The 18,785-nt window shown below is 46.4% G+C and overlaps 1 protein-coding gene across 1 annotated transcript; it reads right to left on the reverse strand.

The window, feature by feature from the left end:
• Positions 1-980: 980 nt before the first annotated feature.
• On the reverse strand, positions 981-18,377 carry pik3r4 (phosphoinositide-3-kinase, regulatory subunit 4; the record flags this gene model as incomplete). Its single annotated transcript, XM_034077987.2, has 14 exons — positions 981-1,302; positions 3,121-3,221; positions 3,658-3,789; positions 4,291-4,502; positions 6,196-6,360; positions 8,027-8,192; positions 8,476-8,680; positions 9,618-9,709; positions 10,246-10,444; positions 14,236-14,439; positions 16,110-16,255; positions 17,058-17,231; positions 17,315-17,536; positions 18,188-18,377. Coding segments are annotated over 14 exons (2,370 nt in total), but the record flags the coding sequence as incomplete, so codon positions are not given.
• Between the last annotated feature and the right edge of the window lie 408 nt (positions 18,378-18,785).

Genomic DNA, 18,785 nt, shown 5'->3' on the forward strand with positions numbered 1-18,785 from the left:
GAACTACAGCACGGTCACATGACTTCACGTCACCACCACTAAGCTAAAGGCGGCTAATGTTGGGCTATAAAGGAACTACAGCACGGTCACATGACTTCACGTCACCACCGCTAAGCTAAAGGCGGCTAATGTTGGGCTATAAAGGAACTACAGCACGGTCACATGACTTCACGTCACCACCGCTAAGCTAAAGGAGGCTAATGTTGGGCTATAAAGGAACTACAGCACGGTCACATGACTTCACGTCACCACCGCTAAGCTAAAGGAGGCTAATGTTAGGCTATAAAGGAACTACAGCACGGTCACATGACTTCACGTCACCACCGCTAAGCTAAAGGAGGCTAATGTTGGGCTATAAAGGAACTACAGCACGGTCACATGACTTCACGTCACCACCGCTAAGCTAAAGGAGGCTAATGTTGGGCTATAAAGGAACTACAGCACGGTCACATGACTTCACGTCTCCACCGCTAAGCTAAAGGTGGCTAATGTTGGGCTATAAAGGAACTACAGCACGGTCACATGACTTCACGTCACCACCGCTAAGCTAAAGGAGGCTAATGTTGGGCTATAAAGGAACTACAGCACGGTCACATGACTTCACGTCACCACCGCTAAGCTAAAGGAGGCTAATGTTGGGCTATAAAGGAACTACAGCACGGTCACATGACTTCACGTCACCACCGCTAAGCTAAAGGAGGCTAATGTTGGGCTATAAAGGAACTACAGCACGGTCACATGACTTCACGTCTCCACCGCTAAGCTAAAGGTAGGCTAATGTTGGGCTATAAAGGAACTACAGCACGGTCACATGACTTCACGTCACCACCGCTAAGCTAAAGGAGGCTAATGTTGGGCTATAAAGGAACTACAGCACGGTCACATGACTTCACGTCACCACCGCTAAGCTAAAGGAGGCTAATGTTGGGCTATAAAGGAACTACAGCACGGTCACATTACTTCACGTCACCACCGCTAAGCTAAAGGAGGCTAATGTTGGGCTATAAAGTGTTTGTCATTATATCTGAAATGACATTTTAGACCAGATACACACAGAGAGAGAGTTTACTGGGCTTTAGTCGACCTCAGTGGTTTTTATAAAACATTGTTGGGGACATTTAGTTTCAGCGTTTGTTTGATTTAAAGAGGTGTATGTTGCGTGAAAGCGTTGTTGTTGTTGTTGTTGTTGTTGTTGTTGTTGTTGTTGTTGTACCTGATCCTCATGTCAGATCCAGCAGTCAGCAGCAGAGGGTTTCCATCAGCAGGGCTGCAGTAGATCCCATGCACACTGTGAGGAGAGGGCTACCACACAACACACACACACACGCACACACACACACATAATTTGTTAATTATTTATCTATATAATTTTCCTTATTGTTATTATTTTATTATTTAATCTTTATTGGTATTTACATTATTTATATCATTATTATTGCTCCTGAGCTAAATGTCGTTAGCAGCCAAACGCTCCTCTATGTTCAGCTGCTGATGTCTTAGAAAGTGTCCATCGATAACCTGAGGAGGACTCTCTTACCTACTGACATCCAGAGATGGGGTAGTTACTAAAAAAAAGTAATATATTACACTACTTCGTTACTCTCTACATAAACTCGTTACTTTACTCGTTACTTTACTCGCAGCCCGCCCCTCCCTGCAGGCAGATCACGCAGACTGCTAAAGTTTCAAATGTTCTCTTTAGTTCAGTTTCCATTGTCGCATAAGACTGATCCAGATCCTGAATGTTTTCCTATCTGACCGTGGCTGTCCTCTGTCTCCTGCTATCTGACCGTGGCTGTCCTCTGTCTCCTGCTATCTGACCGTGGCTGTCCTCTGTCTCCTGTTATCTGACCGTGGCTGTCCTCTGTCTCCTGCTATCTGACCGTGGCTGTCCTCTGTCTCCTGCTATCTGACCGTGGCTGTCCTCTGTCTCCTGCTATCTGACCGTGGCTGTCCTCTGTCTCCTGCTATCTGACCGTGGCTGTCCTCTGTCTCCTGCTATCTGACCGTGGCTGTCCTCTGTCTCCTGCTATCTGACCGTGGCTGTCCTCTGTCTCCTGCTATCTGACCGTGGCTGTCCTCTGTCTCCTGCTATCTGACCGTGGCTGTCCTCTGTCTCCTGCTATCTGACCGTGGCTGTCCTCTGTCTCCTGCTATCTGACCGTGGCTGTCCTCTGTCTCCTGCTATCTGACCGTGGCTGTCCTCTGTCTCCTGCTATCTGACCGTGGCTGTCCTCTGTCTCCTGCTATCTGACCGTGGCTGTCCTCTGTCTCCTGCTATCTGACCGTGGCTGTCCTCTGTCTCCTCCTATCTGACCGTGGCTGTCCTCTGTCTCCTCCTATCTGACCGTGGCTGTCCTCTGTCTCCTGCTATCTGACCGTGGCTGTCCTCTGTCTCCTGCTATCTGACCGTGGCTGTCCTCTGTCTCCTGCTATCTGACCGTGGCTGTCCTCTGTCTCCTGCTATCTGACCGTGGCTGTCCTCTGTCTCCTGCTATCTGACCGTGGCTGTCCTCTGTCTCCTGCTATCTGACCGTGGCTGTCCTCTGTCTCCTGCTATGTGTATTTTGCGCAGTCTATCTCTGCTCACGCTGTTGCGTCGGCGTGTTCTCCTGCGTGTTGGCCATGTGTTGCACTGGAGCCAGACACCGCAAAGACTTCAGCCGAGCACGTACGAACTGCGCATGCGTGAGTGGCAATAACTCTCCTTACCAGCAGGCGGCGGTAGTGTGTATTCGTCATTCAAAACAAGCAACAACCGGAAAACAGAGAAGAAGAACTACGTGTGTGTGTGTGTGTGTGTGTGTGTGTGTGTGTGTGTGTGTGTGTGTGTGTGTGTGTGTGTGTGTGTGTGTGTGATATAAATAAACAGCTATGTGCGTTAGCTTCACCTAGCATGTGTTCTTTGCAGGTGTTTGTTGAGGTTTGATTATGACTGATTTTAGAAAGTAACGAAGTAACGCGTGTCGGGGCGATGTTAGTAACTGTAGTGTGATTACTGGATTATAAAAGTAGCGCGTTACACTACTCCGTTACCGACAAAGTAATATTATTACAGTAACGCGTTACACCCAACTCTGCTGACATCCATTTAGTCAAATAACACACACACACGCCTACCTGCATCTCAGACAGTGGAGGAGCAGAGCTCGCCCACAGGGTGAACTTACGATCCCCCGTCTCCATGTCCCACATCGACACTTCATTGTTCCCCTGCACAGCTACACACGCACACACACACACACACACACACACACACACACACACACACACACACACACACACACACACACACACACACACACACACACACACACACACACACACACACACACACACACAGGGTGAGACAATTACACACAGAGACAATGAAAGGGCTTTTGCTGTTTCCATGACACCAACCCACTGTTAACCTGTACGTCATGGCCCCGCCCCTTTGTGGGTGAACACCGTTGCCGTCATGTGACCGGCGGTCAAATCGGATTCAGAGGTTTGAAGGTAAAGAACATCTGTTTTGTTTTGTGTTGCTTGACGCCCACAGCGGCTTTGAGGCGCCAGCTCTTTGTTTTCACTGGAAAGGGGGCGGGGCCGTTATTTACAAAGTGATTCACACTTCATCTCGATTGTTCTAAACATCCAGACGGATGCCCCTCTCACCTGCGATGACCCAGGACTGGTAGAGAGGATGCATCAGCAGCCGTCTGATTCGTGCTCGGGCGGGGTGGGTGTGGTTAGAGATGGGCAGCTGGAACCGCATATCCCAGCATGCCATGGTGCCGCTGCTCGTACCTGTGGAAGAAACAGGAAGTGGGGAGATTAACTACAGGAAGTACTCCGATAGGTCCTGCCCCTATACAGTCTATGATGGGAACACACATTTGAATTTTGCATTAGTCCATATCGCGAATTCGATTAACAGTCCTAATGCATATCAGCCTGCCCCGGTCACACACACACACACACACACACACACACACACACACACACACACACACACACACACACACACACACACACACACACACACACACACACACACACACACACACACACACACACACACACACACACACACACACACACACACACACACACACACACACACACACACACACACACACACACACACACACACACACACACACACACACACACACACACACACACACACACACACAGCCTTAATGCTCCTCTAGGTTTACCTCCTGCTCTGACAATCAGCCTGGGGAGGACTCTTTTGAATAAATGAATTATATCTGCGCACACACACACACACACACACACACACACCGAGGCAGAGCCAGCATTGGTGCATGTCGACGGTGAAGGAGGTGATGAGTCCGAGGCGGAGGTCGTGGCGCAGCGTCCAGGCGTTGGAGTTGGAGCGGAGGTCCCAGCCCACTAGGGAGCCGTTAACCGTCGCGTAGGCTAACACCGACTGAGCGCCGGAGTTAAAGTGATGGATGTCCACCGCACAGCCGTCCTCCTGCAGGTCCAGAGCCCTGACACACACACACACACACACACACACACACACACACACACACACACACACACACACACACACACACACACACACACACACACACACACACACACACACACACACACACACACACACACACACACAGTGAGTAACATCCAGAGGACATATATATACTTTATTACACTGCTTAGTTAAAAACTCGATTCTAATTTGGTCGATCCTGACAATGGTATTTTTGCACCTGTCCCTGAAGGCAGCATCTCCCTGGTCCAATGGGATTTCTCCATGTGATTTTGGATTATTGCAGAAAATAATAGTAATGTTTTTGATATTTACACGTTTAGTTCAGCAGGATAATCTCCACATATTAACACCACTTTAGGCTGTTTGGGGTAAGAAGCTAATGTTGGGCTATACAGGAACTACAGCACGGTCACATGACTTCACGTCACCACCGCTAAGCTAAAGGAGGCTAATGTTGGGCTATAAAGGAACTACAGCACGGTCACATGACTTCACGTCACCACCGCTAAGCTAAAGGAGGCTAATGTTGGGCTATAAAGGAACTATAGCACGGTCACATGACTTCCCGTCACCACCGCTAAGCTAAAGGTGGCTAATGTTGGGCTATAAAGGAACTACAGCACGGTCACATGACTTCACGTCTCCACCGCTAAGCTAAAGGAGGCTAATGTTGGGCTATAAAAGAACTACAGCACGGTCACATGACTTCACGTCACCACCGCTAAGCTAAAGGCGGCTAATGTTGGGCTTTAAAGGAACTACAGCACGGTCACATGACTTCACGTCACCACCGCTAAGCTAAAGGCGGCTAATGTTGGGCTATAAAGGAACTACAGCACGGTCACATGACTTCATGTCACCACCGCTAAGCTAAAGGTGGCTAATGTTGGGCTATAAAGGAACTACAGCACGGTCACATGACTTCATGTCACCACCGCTAAGCTAAAGGAGGCTAATGTTGGGCTATAAAGGAACTACAGCACGGTCACATGACTTCACGTCACCACCGCTAAGCTAAAGGAGGCTAATGTTGGGCTATAAAGGAACTACAGCACGGTCACATGACTTCATGTCACCACCGCTAAGCTAAAGGTGGCTAATGTTGGGCTATAAAGGAACTACAGCACGGTCACATGACTTCATGTCACCACCGCTAAGCTAAAGGTGGCTAATGTTGGGCTATAAAGGAACTACAGCACGGTCACATGACTTCATGTCACCACCGCTAAGCTAAAGGAGGCTAATGTTGGGCTATAAAGGAACTACAGCACGGTCACATGACTTCACGTCACCACCGCTAAGCTAAAGGAGGCTAATGTTGGGCTATAAAGGAACTACAGCACGGTCACATGACTTCACGTCACCACCGCTAAGCTAAAGTTATGTTGGGCTTGATGACGTTTCGTTGTCTCATTTAGACACTTGTTAGCCACCTCCGTTTTTAAATCCTCCAGTGGGGTATTTAGTGAAGTACTTTTGACCGACAGACCAGGAAGTGATAAAATGCTGAGTCATTTCTGGTTTTATGACTCATCCACAGCTCTCAATTGATTAAGAATCACTTTAAACATGTTGTCTTTGAAGTTTGAAGTTAACGTTCTGATCTTAGCATCTTCATGGTTTATTGAACATATAGTAAGCTGAGGCTAAAAGCTCAGCTGGACTGTGATGTATCGCTCAGGTACCTGGTCTGGAAGGGCTGCACTTTGGGGGATTTGGGGGGTTTGTTGGCCTCGACTGCCAGCAGCTGGATGGATCCGTTATCTGAGGCCACGGCCAGGTAATGAGAGCCCTGGCAGAAAGTCAACGTCTTCACGTGACCGCCGATACGAGAGTACGTCAGCACCGACCTGCAGGAGAACACAACAGCTGAGAAAATGTCCCACTCTGGTAGCTCAGACAAAGCAGCACTTTGAAAGGTACCTGCACACGGTTGATATGATACACATGTTTAGCATAAGACTAATACACACCTGAGCTCTTTAAAGAGCCCCGATAAACATTCCTGTGCCTGTGTGTGCAGTGTGCGAAAAAGTACACGTCCCACCGTCCGGGACGTGTTATTTACAATATCGGACAAGTAGATCTTTCAATTGACTTGTCCGGCGGACAAGTGATGCTTTTCGGCCTGATTTATTGACAAATTATTGATACATTCAGTTTACAAAAGGCAGAACTCATTCGCAAATTGTACGTGTCCGCCATTGTTCGTTTAGAAATGTTAGTTTCGGTTCTGCTTGTCGATTCCTAAGGAAATGCATCTCGCCGCTTTCTGTACAGTTAGACGGGGGCGGGCGGAGCGGGTGGGAAGCAAAACTTGGTTCCGAGTAGGAACAAATAACAATTGTCCGGTACCGGGATTAATAAGAGTTGTGAGGACAGGAGGCGAGGCCGAGCCCCGCAGCTCTCTCTATGCTCCGTGTCAGCTGATCGCTGCACGGTGCAGCTCAGCGTCTCTCTCTCTTTCTACACACAGCAGATCCGCTGCCCGTTTAACAGCCGCATCTTTGTCAAACGTTCTTATGTTCTTTCTCTAACACGTAATGAAGGTTATTCAGCATTTTAGCTCCTGTGTCGTTAATATTGACCGCCATTTCCTTTATGAAGTGCATCACCTCCCTGTCTGTGTCCTCGCGCTGTCCTCACATCCCCGGACCCCCAGACTCGGAGGAGCAGGATGTCAGTATTGTTTATGAAGCAGGGTATAGAAAGTACATTATTGAAATGAAAATACTATTTATTTACTTTTACAAACAGTGAGCAGCTGCAGCATGTGTATTGCAGGACTTGCATAGCGTGCAAGCGTCTTTGAGTTGTAGAAAAGCGCTAGGCCTATAGGCTATACATCTAATGTGTCGTCATTATTATTATCATTATTATTATTAGGTTATGTCCTATGTGTTGGACATGTGTGGTTGGACTCTGTCTCACAGGCAGGCTGCAGTGTAACATCAGAGGAGACTGGGCCAATTGTACATTCTCAAACTGCACCACTTAGAACTAACTAAACAATGCAGAGATTATTTTTATATAATTGTATTCAATAACCGTAAGAAATTTAACAATATGAAGTGATTTGTAAATGGGAATACAGATTTGACTTAATGTTTTCATAAATATATTTTTCTCCCAGTTTGTCATGGGACTTATTTTTACCCTCTCAAAGAACCGGAACCGAAAATAACCGGAATCGAAAAGCAGAACCGGAATCGTTAAAATCCAAACGATACCCATCCCTATGTGTGATGCAGTAAAATCTTACCGTAAAAACCGTGGAAAAATGTAAAATACGATGACGAAGAAGAAGATTCCAGTGGCCCCAATTTTTGTCCATTCTGGACAAGTGAAGAATGTATTCGGACAAGTACATTTCCAAACTCACTTGTCCATGGACAAGTACTCTCTAAAAACTTTTTCTCACACTGGTGTGTGTGTGTGTGTGTGTGTGTGTGTGTGTGTGTGTGTGTGTGTGTGTGTGTGTGTGTGTGTGTGTGTGTGTGTGTGTCCCAGCCTCACCTGGTGGTGGTGGTCTTGCCCTCCATCTTCTGGCTGTCCCACACTTTGACGGTGCCGTCGTTGGAGGCCGTGGCGAAGATCGAGTGTTCGTCGGAAACTCTGATCCTGTTCACGGCCGCTTTGTGTTCGTGAAGGTGAGCCACCAGCAGCCCCTTAGGGTGCCACCCTGAAACACACAGGTAACACACACACATAGGTAGACACATAGGTAAACACACACACACACACACACACACACACACACACACACACAGGTAAACACACAGGTAAGACACACAGGCATCACTCACAGGTACAGTGTGTGTGTGTGTGTGTGTGTGTGTGTGTGTGTGTGTGTGTGTGTGTGTGTGTGTGTGTGTGTGTGTGTGTGTGTGTGTGTGTGTGTGTGTGTGTGTGTGTGTGTGTGTGTGTGTGTGTGTGTGTGTGTGTGTGTGTGTGTGTGTGTGTACCTGGAGGGGGGGGTCTGCTCTCCCACTCTGCGCTCTCCATCATGTGCTTGTGCTTCCTCTCAGCGCTGCTCTGCTCTCTCCTCTGCTGAACCAGCTGCTGCAGCTCCACCCTGCAGGTGTTCAGCCGTCTCTGATAGGCCGGCCCGCTCTGAACCGCCGCCAGAGCGGGGGGCGGAGCCGAGCTCTTCTTCACCTGACCCTCTGCCTGCTCACACACACACACACACACACACACACACAAATGTGAGTCGCCGAGAGGCTAAGCTTGGCTTTATGCTGCGACGCGTTTTCAATGAGAAAGGTTGTGTTCCACATCACAAGATGCCAGAATGGAAGCAGTCATCACACACAGAGCATCAGCTAGTTCCTGAGCAGTGTCCTTCACTAGGAATCCTGACTTGTTCTCCAATTTCACAACAAATCCTGACTTTTTCTCAAATTTCTCTAAAAATCCTGACTTTTCTCAAATTTCTCTAAACACCCTGACTTTTTCTCCAATTTCTCTAAAAATCCTGACTTTTTCTCCAATTTCTAAAATAAATCAAATAAAATTGACTTTCTCAAAAATATGACTTTTTCAAAAAAATACGACTTTTTCTGAAAAATATGACTTTTTCTCCAGATATCCAAATTCCGACTTTAAAAAAAAAAAATGACTTTTTCAAACAAATCTGAAAAATCTGATCTCAAAATCTCAAAATGTTGACTTTTTCTCAAAATTCTGACTTTTTCTCAAAATCTCAAAATTCTGACTTTTTCTCAAAATCTCAAAATGTTAATAATCCCTCGTCCCCGGCTTGAGCTTGAACATAAACACATCTTGCTCCTGCACTCAAGTTGTCCTCAACAACGAAGACATAGGTTGAACCAGGTGACTGTGACCGGGACTGGCAGCGTTGCTACCAAGTATATAGACTTGTTGCACTATTGTGTATTTTATTATATATGTTGCATTGTGGGAGGAGCTCAGGTCAGAAGAATGTCCTGTACACTGAAGCTCATGAGCATCTGATGAAACCTTTGTATCTTGAAAGAAGTCAACTCTAAAGTCAATCTTTCAGTTGCGTGTACAGAGAGAGAGAGCGAAGTAACGTTTCCAACAAATATACGAATCTGTATGAAAGTATGTGAAGTGATGTTACCGTGGGCGGCTGGGTGGAGGCGGGCTCCTGCGACCCGAACATGCTCTTCCACTCCTCGTTCATGGTGGAGTCCTGCTTGGTGTGCTTCCTCGCTGCAGGAGGACAACAACAACAACAACAGGTTCATTAAAGTTCAGGTTTAGAATCTCATTGGAGTTAAATTAGCAATGAAGTTAAAGTGTTTAAATATTAAATAGTTTTTTTTATGTATTTATTATTTTAATTGTTTGGAAGAAACACAAATTAAGTACATGTTGAACGTACGTCTTCAAACCCACATTTACTCAATACAATGTGGGTTTGATAGTTTTCTTGTATATACATTTCTTTGATTTATCATTGTATATTATCGATAGTATATTTTGTTGATATTTGTATTTATTAATTACTTTATTTATTTATATAAAATGTTTTTAATAAAAAAAGGTTTTCATCAACTTTCTTTATATCTGTTTCTTTACTTTAATATTATTTATTATATTTGTAATGTATGTATTTATTCAAATCATGCATTTATTTATTAGTCTTTATGAATGTATTCATTTGGTTTTTTGATAGAAATGAAAATGATGTACTTTTAGGGTATTCCCACAACTAACGATTTACTGCTCCGTCATGTTTCTGTCACCTCTCTTGTCGTCGGGCTCGGCTCTGGGCTTCACCAGGTCCACCTGCCGGCCGGTGATCCCCAGGGTCAGCAGGTCGATGACCCCGCTGAGCCCCTCCCCCGCCGGGCCGGGGTCCCCCATGTTGGCTTTGGCCTTGTTGGACTTCAACATGAAGTCTTTGAGCGCCAGCAGCTTGTCTTCCTCCGGCTCCGTCATCCCCTGCACGCAAAACACAAACAACCCTTACTCTCCTCTGATGCACACCTGGGCCTCCAGAACATTCACCTGGGCACCCAGAACATTCACCTGGGCATCCAGAACATTCACCTGGGCATCCAGAACATTCACCTGGGCCTCCAGAACATTCACCTGGGCATCCAGAACATTCACCTGGGCCTCCAGAACATTCACCTGGGCCTCCAGAACATTCACCTGGGCACCCAGAACATTCACCTGGGCCTCCAGAACATTCACCTGGGCCTCCAGAACATTCACCTGGGCACCCAGAACATTCACCTGGGCCTCCAGAACATTCACCTGGGCCTCCAGAACATTCACCTGGGCCTCCAGAACATTCACCTGGGCATCCAGAACATTCACCTGGGCATCCAGAACATTCACCCGGGCACCCAGAACATTCACCTACGCATCCAGAACATTCACCTACGCATCCAGAACATTCACCTGGGCACCCAGAACATTCACCTACGCATCCAGAACATTCACCTACGCATCCAGAACATTCACCTGGGCGCCCAGAACATTCACCTGGGCATCCAGAACATTCACCTGGGCATCCAGAACATTCACCTGGGCATCCAGAACATTCACCTGGGCATCCAGAACATTCACCTATATTTTCTTTCTCTCTTGAATATAATAGAAACAGAATATAATAGTCTATATACAGTAATTGGAATATTTATGTAAATATATCTAACGTCTTTACGGTGATATCCTGATGCATTGTGATTGTAAAGGTTTCTTTTATCACCTGGACAACAGCTGGAAATCAGCCATGTTGGCTCAAGCTGCTCCATGTGACAGGTGGTCAATGGGGACTGTCCCCGACACGATAACCACATCAACTAAACAATAGTCCCTTTGTCTTCGCTGTATCATCGTGCTTGATCTCTGTGGACCCTGCGTTTCACTCTGAACCTGTCGCTGCTATGAACGCCTGCCTTTCCCCAAGCGGAGTTCCACCTCATGTCTTATGTCGGCGTGGGCACGTTAGGGTTTTAACGGTACTACTACTTGTATCGATCCGGTCCTTAAACGGTACTCTTATCGGTTCTTTTGAGAAAAAAGTAAATTAACTAAACAAATATTGTAAATAATGTGAACTTACAGAACTTAAGTTCACATTATTTACAATTTGTTTAGTAAACAAACCAAAAACAAATATTTACTGCAAAAGCACACAGAGCAACCCGGGTGGGGCTGACAGGTGGGCTGCCAACAGTTGTTCTGGAGGAAGATTAAGGACATGACGTGGAAACGTTGCTCGTGGACGGGGCTGCAGAGCTGCTAGAGAGACAGCCGGTGCATTCCTCCGTCTGGACGTGGAGCACTTTTAATACATGTTAAGACACATTGCTCGTGTTACCGCCCTCACATGCTAAACTCTTATTGCACTTTAGGTATCGAGCATCGAGACGGGTAAAGTTTAACCACCTCGGAGCGCGTTCTCTCCGCCATCTCCGCCGTGTGTGTGTTGCGGTTTACACACACGGCTGCATGTAGCAGCCGTGTGTGTAAACCGCCGCGCCCCCTCGCACACAGACGGGAGAGAGATCTCGTCTGGATTGGAAAGATCGAAAATACATCATAGAAGCATTTTGCAGTCGTTTTGCATGTTAGAAACGGAGTTGGCGAAACTAAAATCGAGATATAATGTTTGTTTGCAATAATACACGACGTATATTTTTTAAATGTCTCCAGTACTGATAACGTTGGAGCTTAACGGCAGCACGGTCTTTAATAACTCCGCCCCGGGGCCCGGGACCCATCCCTAGTCTTATGTATTATAAATCAGAGGGGCCGGAGGACGAGATGTGATCAGGACCACTTTGTCTCAACGGGGACATTTGAGACAAGAAGCACCTTCACTTATCCCCATGGCAACAGCCGGGTGAGCGTGAACTACAGCACAGATTCACACGAGGTAAACAAACAAATATGGTAACTGTTAAAACAAGATATCACAACAACCGTAGAGACTTATATAAAATATAGAAAGCACGCGTTATGTAAAAACCAAACGGTTTACAAATATAGAAGCAGCCGGTACCGTTTACAGATAGAAAAGTACAATACAGCGTGAATTGCACGAGGGATTATTGCATGATTCTAATTGTGAATAAAATAATAACACCTTTGCGTCCAGGCTTCGGCCGGGCCTCCATAAACATCCATCTGTCTGCATCTTGCCATTTAGTTATTTAAATGCCATTTTCTTTCTTTTATTAAACATTTTTATTTTATTATGTTTATATTAATAATATATATAATTTTTTTTTTTAACCTTTTATTGGATATTTTACTTTTTATATTAATATACACTTTTTTAAATTAGTTTTTTATTTTAATAGACAATTTCCTTCAACTCCTTTTATGTATTCAAATATTTGTGTTTAAAAAACTTGTATTGGACATTTGACTTTAACCGATATTAATATGCATATTGTATCCATTTGTAATCCAAGTGAAACGGAGCGACTGCGTGATGATTTGTGAAGAGAGCGCATGTGTGAAGCATGCTTGTGGTTTTCCCTCAGAACTTTAAAATAACTAATTTCCCTGACACTGAATGTATTTTCCAGATGGAGCTTTTACGTTTGATTCAGTTTTCAAAGCCAGCGTGTTCCTGATGTCGAACACACGGCGGAAGACAGTGTGTGTTCCTTCTGAGGAAGTATTTAAAACCATCCAGCTGCTTCTCTGTGCAGCACACACACACACACACACACACACACACACACACACACACACACACACACACACACACACACACACACACACACACACACACACACACACACACACACACACACACACACACACACACACACACACACACACACACACACACACACACACACACACACACACACACAGTCTGATTAAAAACTGCTGTGTGTGTGTGTGTGTGTGTGTGTGTGTGTGTGTGTGTGTGTGTGTGTGTGTGTGTGTGTGTGTGTGTGTGTGTGTGTGTGTGTGTGTGTGTGTGTGTGTGTGTGTGTGTGTTAAACAGCAGGATGAGACCTGTGGTTCGAGTTAGATCACAGTTATGCGGAGCTGAGTGAATGTTAATTAAGTGTCTTGGGATTTGAACCAGTGCCCCCTGGATCCAATGATTTACGCGCTGAGCCACATCCTCCCCTCAACCAATGGGTAGCCGGTATTTGAGTCTGAGTACTGAACGTTTTGCAGGTTCTGGAGGTCAAACATGGCGGGTTGGAGTCCTTTAAAGCTTTAGAATCGACCAGAAGTCAGTCCACAGAGAGCAGAAATGGCCACTTTCTGGTTTCAACTGCAATTGTTGATCCTGAAAATGTCAGAAATGGATTCAGCGTCCTCAATAACCTCCAGAACCATCCAATTCAGCCAGGCCGTTGTTTAGCCATTTGCTAAACTTAGATCAGGAGTCAGAGCGTTCCCTTTCTCTGGACCCAACTTCCTGTTTCAATCAGAACGTACGAACGGTTCAGAGTGCGTTGAAGACCTACATTTTCAACAAAGCCTTCAGTTACAGCTGGCATTCGTTTGATTTGATTTGATGGTAATTCATTTGGAAGTCTTAAGTATCTGTATCGTCTTTTGTTGCATGTTATTTTATTTCTATTTGTATTGTATTCATCTCGTCTTCTCGTGTTGCTGGAACTCCCTCAGAAACCATGCTGTTCTTCGGTAAAGCCACCGAGACAAGCGTGATTTGTGAAACTGGGCGATACAAATAAAGTTGGTTTGATTGTTTCTAAACTGGGTTACGTGTTCTCCGGACCCACCTGTGAGAGCAGCTTCTTCAGCATCTGAGCGATGGCGGGGTCCTCTGCCGCCGGGCATTCTGGGATGGATCCGGCTCGTTTCTTCTGTCTCAGCAGCAGGTGGCGGAAGAGGCTGGCGATGTCTTTGGATCGCAGGGCGTAGTCGAAGATGGAGCGACTGACCGGCTCCTTCAGCACGCTCAGCAGCACCAGCTCCTTATCGATCTGAGGGCATTCAAGCTCCTTTAAAACACTCAAGCTCCTTTTAAAGGCAAGGCAAGTTTATTTATATAGCACTTTTCAACACAAGGCAATTCAAAGTGCTTTACAAAAAAAACAAAAAAAACAAAAGACATTAAGAAAATGGCATTTAAAATCAGTCATTAAAAAGAAAAGCTAATAAAATAAACATTAAAAGGAAAAGTACATGGATAAAAGTTACAGTGCAGTCTAAGATATGAATAGTTCAATTAAAAGCAGCGACAAAAAGAAAAGTCTTCTTGCTGGATTTGAAAGTAGTCAGAGTTGCAGCGGACCTGCAGGTTTCTGGGAGCTTGTTCCAGATGTTTGGAGCATAATAACTGAACGCTGCTTCTCCATGTTTAGTTCTGACTCTGGGGACAGAAAGCTGACCAGTCCCTGAAGACCTGAGAGATCTGGATGGTTCATCATTTAGCAGGAGGTCAGAAATGTATTTTGGGCCTAAACCATTCAGTGCTTTATAAACCAGCAGCAGTATTTAGAAATCTATTCTTTGACACACAGGAAGCCAGTGTAAAGACTTCAGAGCTGGAGTGATGTGGTCCACTTTCTTAGTGTCAGTGAGGACTCGAGCAGCGGTGTTCTGAATCAGCTGCAGCTTCCTAATAGATGTTTTAGTGAGACCTGTGAAGACACCGTTGCAGTAGTCGAGTCTACTGAAGATAACGGGACAAGTGTCTCCAAATCCTGCTGTGACATTAGTCTTTTAATCCTAGATATGTTCTTTAGGTGATAGTAAGCTTATTTAGTAACTGTTTTAATGTGACTGTTGAAGCTCAGGTCAGAGTCCATGACTACACCTAGATTTCTGGCTCTATCTGTTGGTTTGAACATTGCAGACTGAAGCTCAGTGCTAACTTTTAAACGTTCTGCCTTGGCTCCAAAAACCATTACCTCAGTTTTATCTTTGTTTAATTGGAGAAAGTTCTGACACATCCAGTCATTGATTTGTTCAATGCACTTACTCAGTGTTTGAATTGGAGCATAGTCTCCTGGTGAAATTGTTATGTAAATGTGTGTGTCATCTGCATAGCTATGGTAACTTATTTTGTTGTTCTTCATTATCTGAGCCAGTGGTAGCATGTAGACGTTAAAGAGAAGAGGCCCCAAAATGGAGCCTTGAGGAACCCCACATGTCATATTTGTCAACTCAGATGTGTATTTACCTATAGAAACAAAGTTGTTTCTGTCCTTTAAGTAGGATTCAAACCAATTTAGAACTGTTTCCGAAAGTCCCACCCAGTTTTCCAGTCGGTCTAGTAATATGCTGTGGTCAACAGCGTCAAACGCAGCACTGAGATCTAATGATACTAACACTGAAGTTCTGCCACTGTCTGTGTTTAAGTGGATGTCATTAAAGACCTTTACAAGAGCAGTCTCAGTGCTGTTGTTTGGACGAAAGCCTGACTGGAACACATCGAAACAGTCATTTAAATTTAAACACTTTCAAGCTCCTTTTAAACACTTTCAAGCAACTTTGAAACACTTTCAAGCAACTTTGAAACACTTTCAAGCACTTGAACTTCCCTGTCTTTTTATGCTGCTGCAACGCAAAAATGTCCCAAATCGGGATCAATAAAGTGATCTTATTCAGCAGGTGATTGGGCAGGTGCTGAGGAAGAGGAGGGTCTGACCTGGATGATGGGCTGCGTGATGAAGGGGTTGAGGTGAGGCATCAGCTTGCAGTAGACGTCGGCCACGTTCAGGTGCTGAGCGATGACCGTGATGAAGCCCACCGCCCCGTAGCGGATCCACAGGTTGGGGTGGCACAGGAAGGGAGCTGCAGCAGCACGGAGGGAAGGAGGGGGTACGGGGGGTATTCAATCAAAACATATCTTATATAGTATTCTGGAATCTGCACAATCACTACTGTGACAGAGTATTCCTACACTCTGGTACTTCTACTTTTACCGTCCGTCATTTTCAAACTTCTGCAGCAATGGAGAGTCAGGACTCAGAGAGACACGAGGAGAGTTGGAGCTTTGATGTCAAACACGGATCTTTAATACAAGCATCGGCCGGAGAAAGTCACATCACAAGTCACACAGTCAAAGGTTCTGACTGCACGGGTGGGTTGCCATGTCAAATCTGATCAGCCTCGCATCTTGGTAGACCCTTTAACTAGTTTACAGGGAGTCAACCCACATATTGGGGGAAGGTACGTGAACACCTGGGAACAATGGAGATGTCTCTGACATCCGCGTTCTCACAGTCGTAAACCCCCCCCTGTGCCCGCCAGGCCATAAAACCCGGTAGTATCAACATACGACTCCATTATCACATTCCATACGGGAGATAAGAAGCAGGGATGGTCGTAAATGTCAACACACAGAATAGGTTAAATATTTAGAAGTAAAGACAGAATTATTTCCTAACACAGTGGGCTGACACCCCCCCACCCCCCCGTTGACAGTTCACGAGCGTGCTCTCCCCCCCCCCACCGTCAGACTTGTGGAAAGACCGACGGGTAATACTGGATTTTGACGGAAATGTTACGATCCTGCCCGTCAAAATGATGGGCAGCGGAAAAGTCTAGCGCCCCCTCTGATCTGAGTATTCCCTCTTCCCCCGCTCCCTCTCACCGATGTCGCTGACGAACTCGTAGATGTGGGGTTTCTGCAGCAGCCCCAGCTGACACATGCAGGTGAGCGAGTTGAGAGCTTTGTAGATGACGAACTCCTCGGTGTCGCTGAGGCCCTGCTGCAGCAGAGGCTTCAGGATGGACGAGCTCTGCCAGCCCACGTACGCCGCTACGCCTGCAGGGGGGGGGGAGAGGGGGGAGTGTCTATTAACCTGACCTATGAAAAGCGCTGTATGAATAAAGCGGTGTGGCCCTTACCCACGATGCTGTCGAAGAAGGCCCCCCTGAGGTGCCAGTCGTTCTTGTCGTTGAGGAAGGTGATCATGTGGGACAGCAGCACGTCGTTGGCTTTCTGCCGGCCGAAGAACACGCAGAGCCTCGTGATGCCGTTCTCCATCAGAGACTGTTTCACGATGTTCTCCGAGTCGCTGAGCAGCGTCACCACCTTCTGCTGGACCATCTCGTGCAGCGCCTGCAGCTCTGCACACACACACACACACACACACACACACACACACACACACACACACACACACACACACACACACACACACACACAGGAGAGTCAATGCAAAGACCCGCTGGAAGCTAACTGTGTGCGACTCGTATGAAGGAATTACGTCTAGATCTTAGTTGTGTGTGTGTGTGTGTGTGTGTGTGTGTGTGTGTGTGTGTGTGTGTGCGTGAGTGTGTGATTTTATTTTGATATACTTTATAATTGTTTCCCTGCATTCGACCCATCCTAGTGTTAGGAGCAGTGTGCTGCCATTATGAACGGCGCCCGGGGAGCAGTGTAGGGAACGGTCCCTTGCTCAGGGACACCTCGGTAGCACTTGGTCTTGCCGGGACTTGAACTGGTGACCTTCCAGTTGCCAAGCCAAGTCCCTATGGACTTCGCCACCACTGCCCCAGTGTGTGTGAGTGTGTGTGTGTGTGTGTGTGTGTGTGTGTGTGTGTGTGTGCATGTCTGTGTGTGTGTGTGTGTGTGTGTGTGTGTGTCTGTGTCTGTGTCTGTGTGTGTGTGTGTGTGTGTGTGTGTGTGTGTGTGTGTGTGTGTGTGTGTGTGTGTGTGTGTGTGTGTGTGTGTGTGTGTGTGTGTGTGTGAGTGTGTGTGAGTGTGTGTGAGAGTACCTGAGTCGTAGTTCTCGTTGGAGTGCAGAGCTTCCTCGGCGTCCTCTCCGCTCTGCTCGTGCTCCGTGTTCACGTTGTTCTCCTGAACCAGCTCCAGGAAACGCAGCGCGCTCTCCGCCAGGTGAGCGATGTTCTCTAAACAAGAGAAGCCCGTCTTCAACGCACCGTAATAGTGTGGTGTGCAAAGGGTCTACTACGACCTCCACCTGGCTGCCCTCGCCCTGCTTTACCCGTGCTCCACTCGTTCCGTTTATTAAATACGGACGAATGAAGGGATTCTGATTCTGAAGACATTTCGGGCTGGGAACGAAACCCCTTCCACGTGTACAGAGCGTGGTATCGCTGCGCTCCGACATCGATGTGGAAAAGGCCCGTTTGCCACAAGCGAATGTCGGTGTTTTCGTGTAAGGGCGGAACCTGTGAGAAATGTTTTCACTGCCGAACTCGTCGCTCTGTTTCCGAGTGTCCTTACTGCGCCACGTGTGTTCTGTCCGCTCACACGGGCTAGTGATGAAAGGGAACCATGTTTTCTTTCGCACAACATTTCTATCATTGTTTTCACATTTCTATCAGCACATAAGTCTAAAATGATTTGTTT

This window comes from Pseudochaenichthys georgianus, unplaced genomic scaffold (genome assembly GCF_902827115.2).
Source record: "Pseudochaenichthys georgianus unplaced genomic scaffold, fPseGeo1.2 scaffold_2257_arrow_ctg1, whole genome shotgun sequence".
NCBI lineage: Eukaryota > Metazoa > Chordata > Actinopteri > Perciformes > Channichthyidae > Pseudochaenichthys > Pseudochaenichthys georgianus.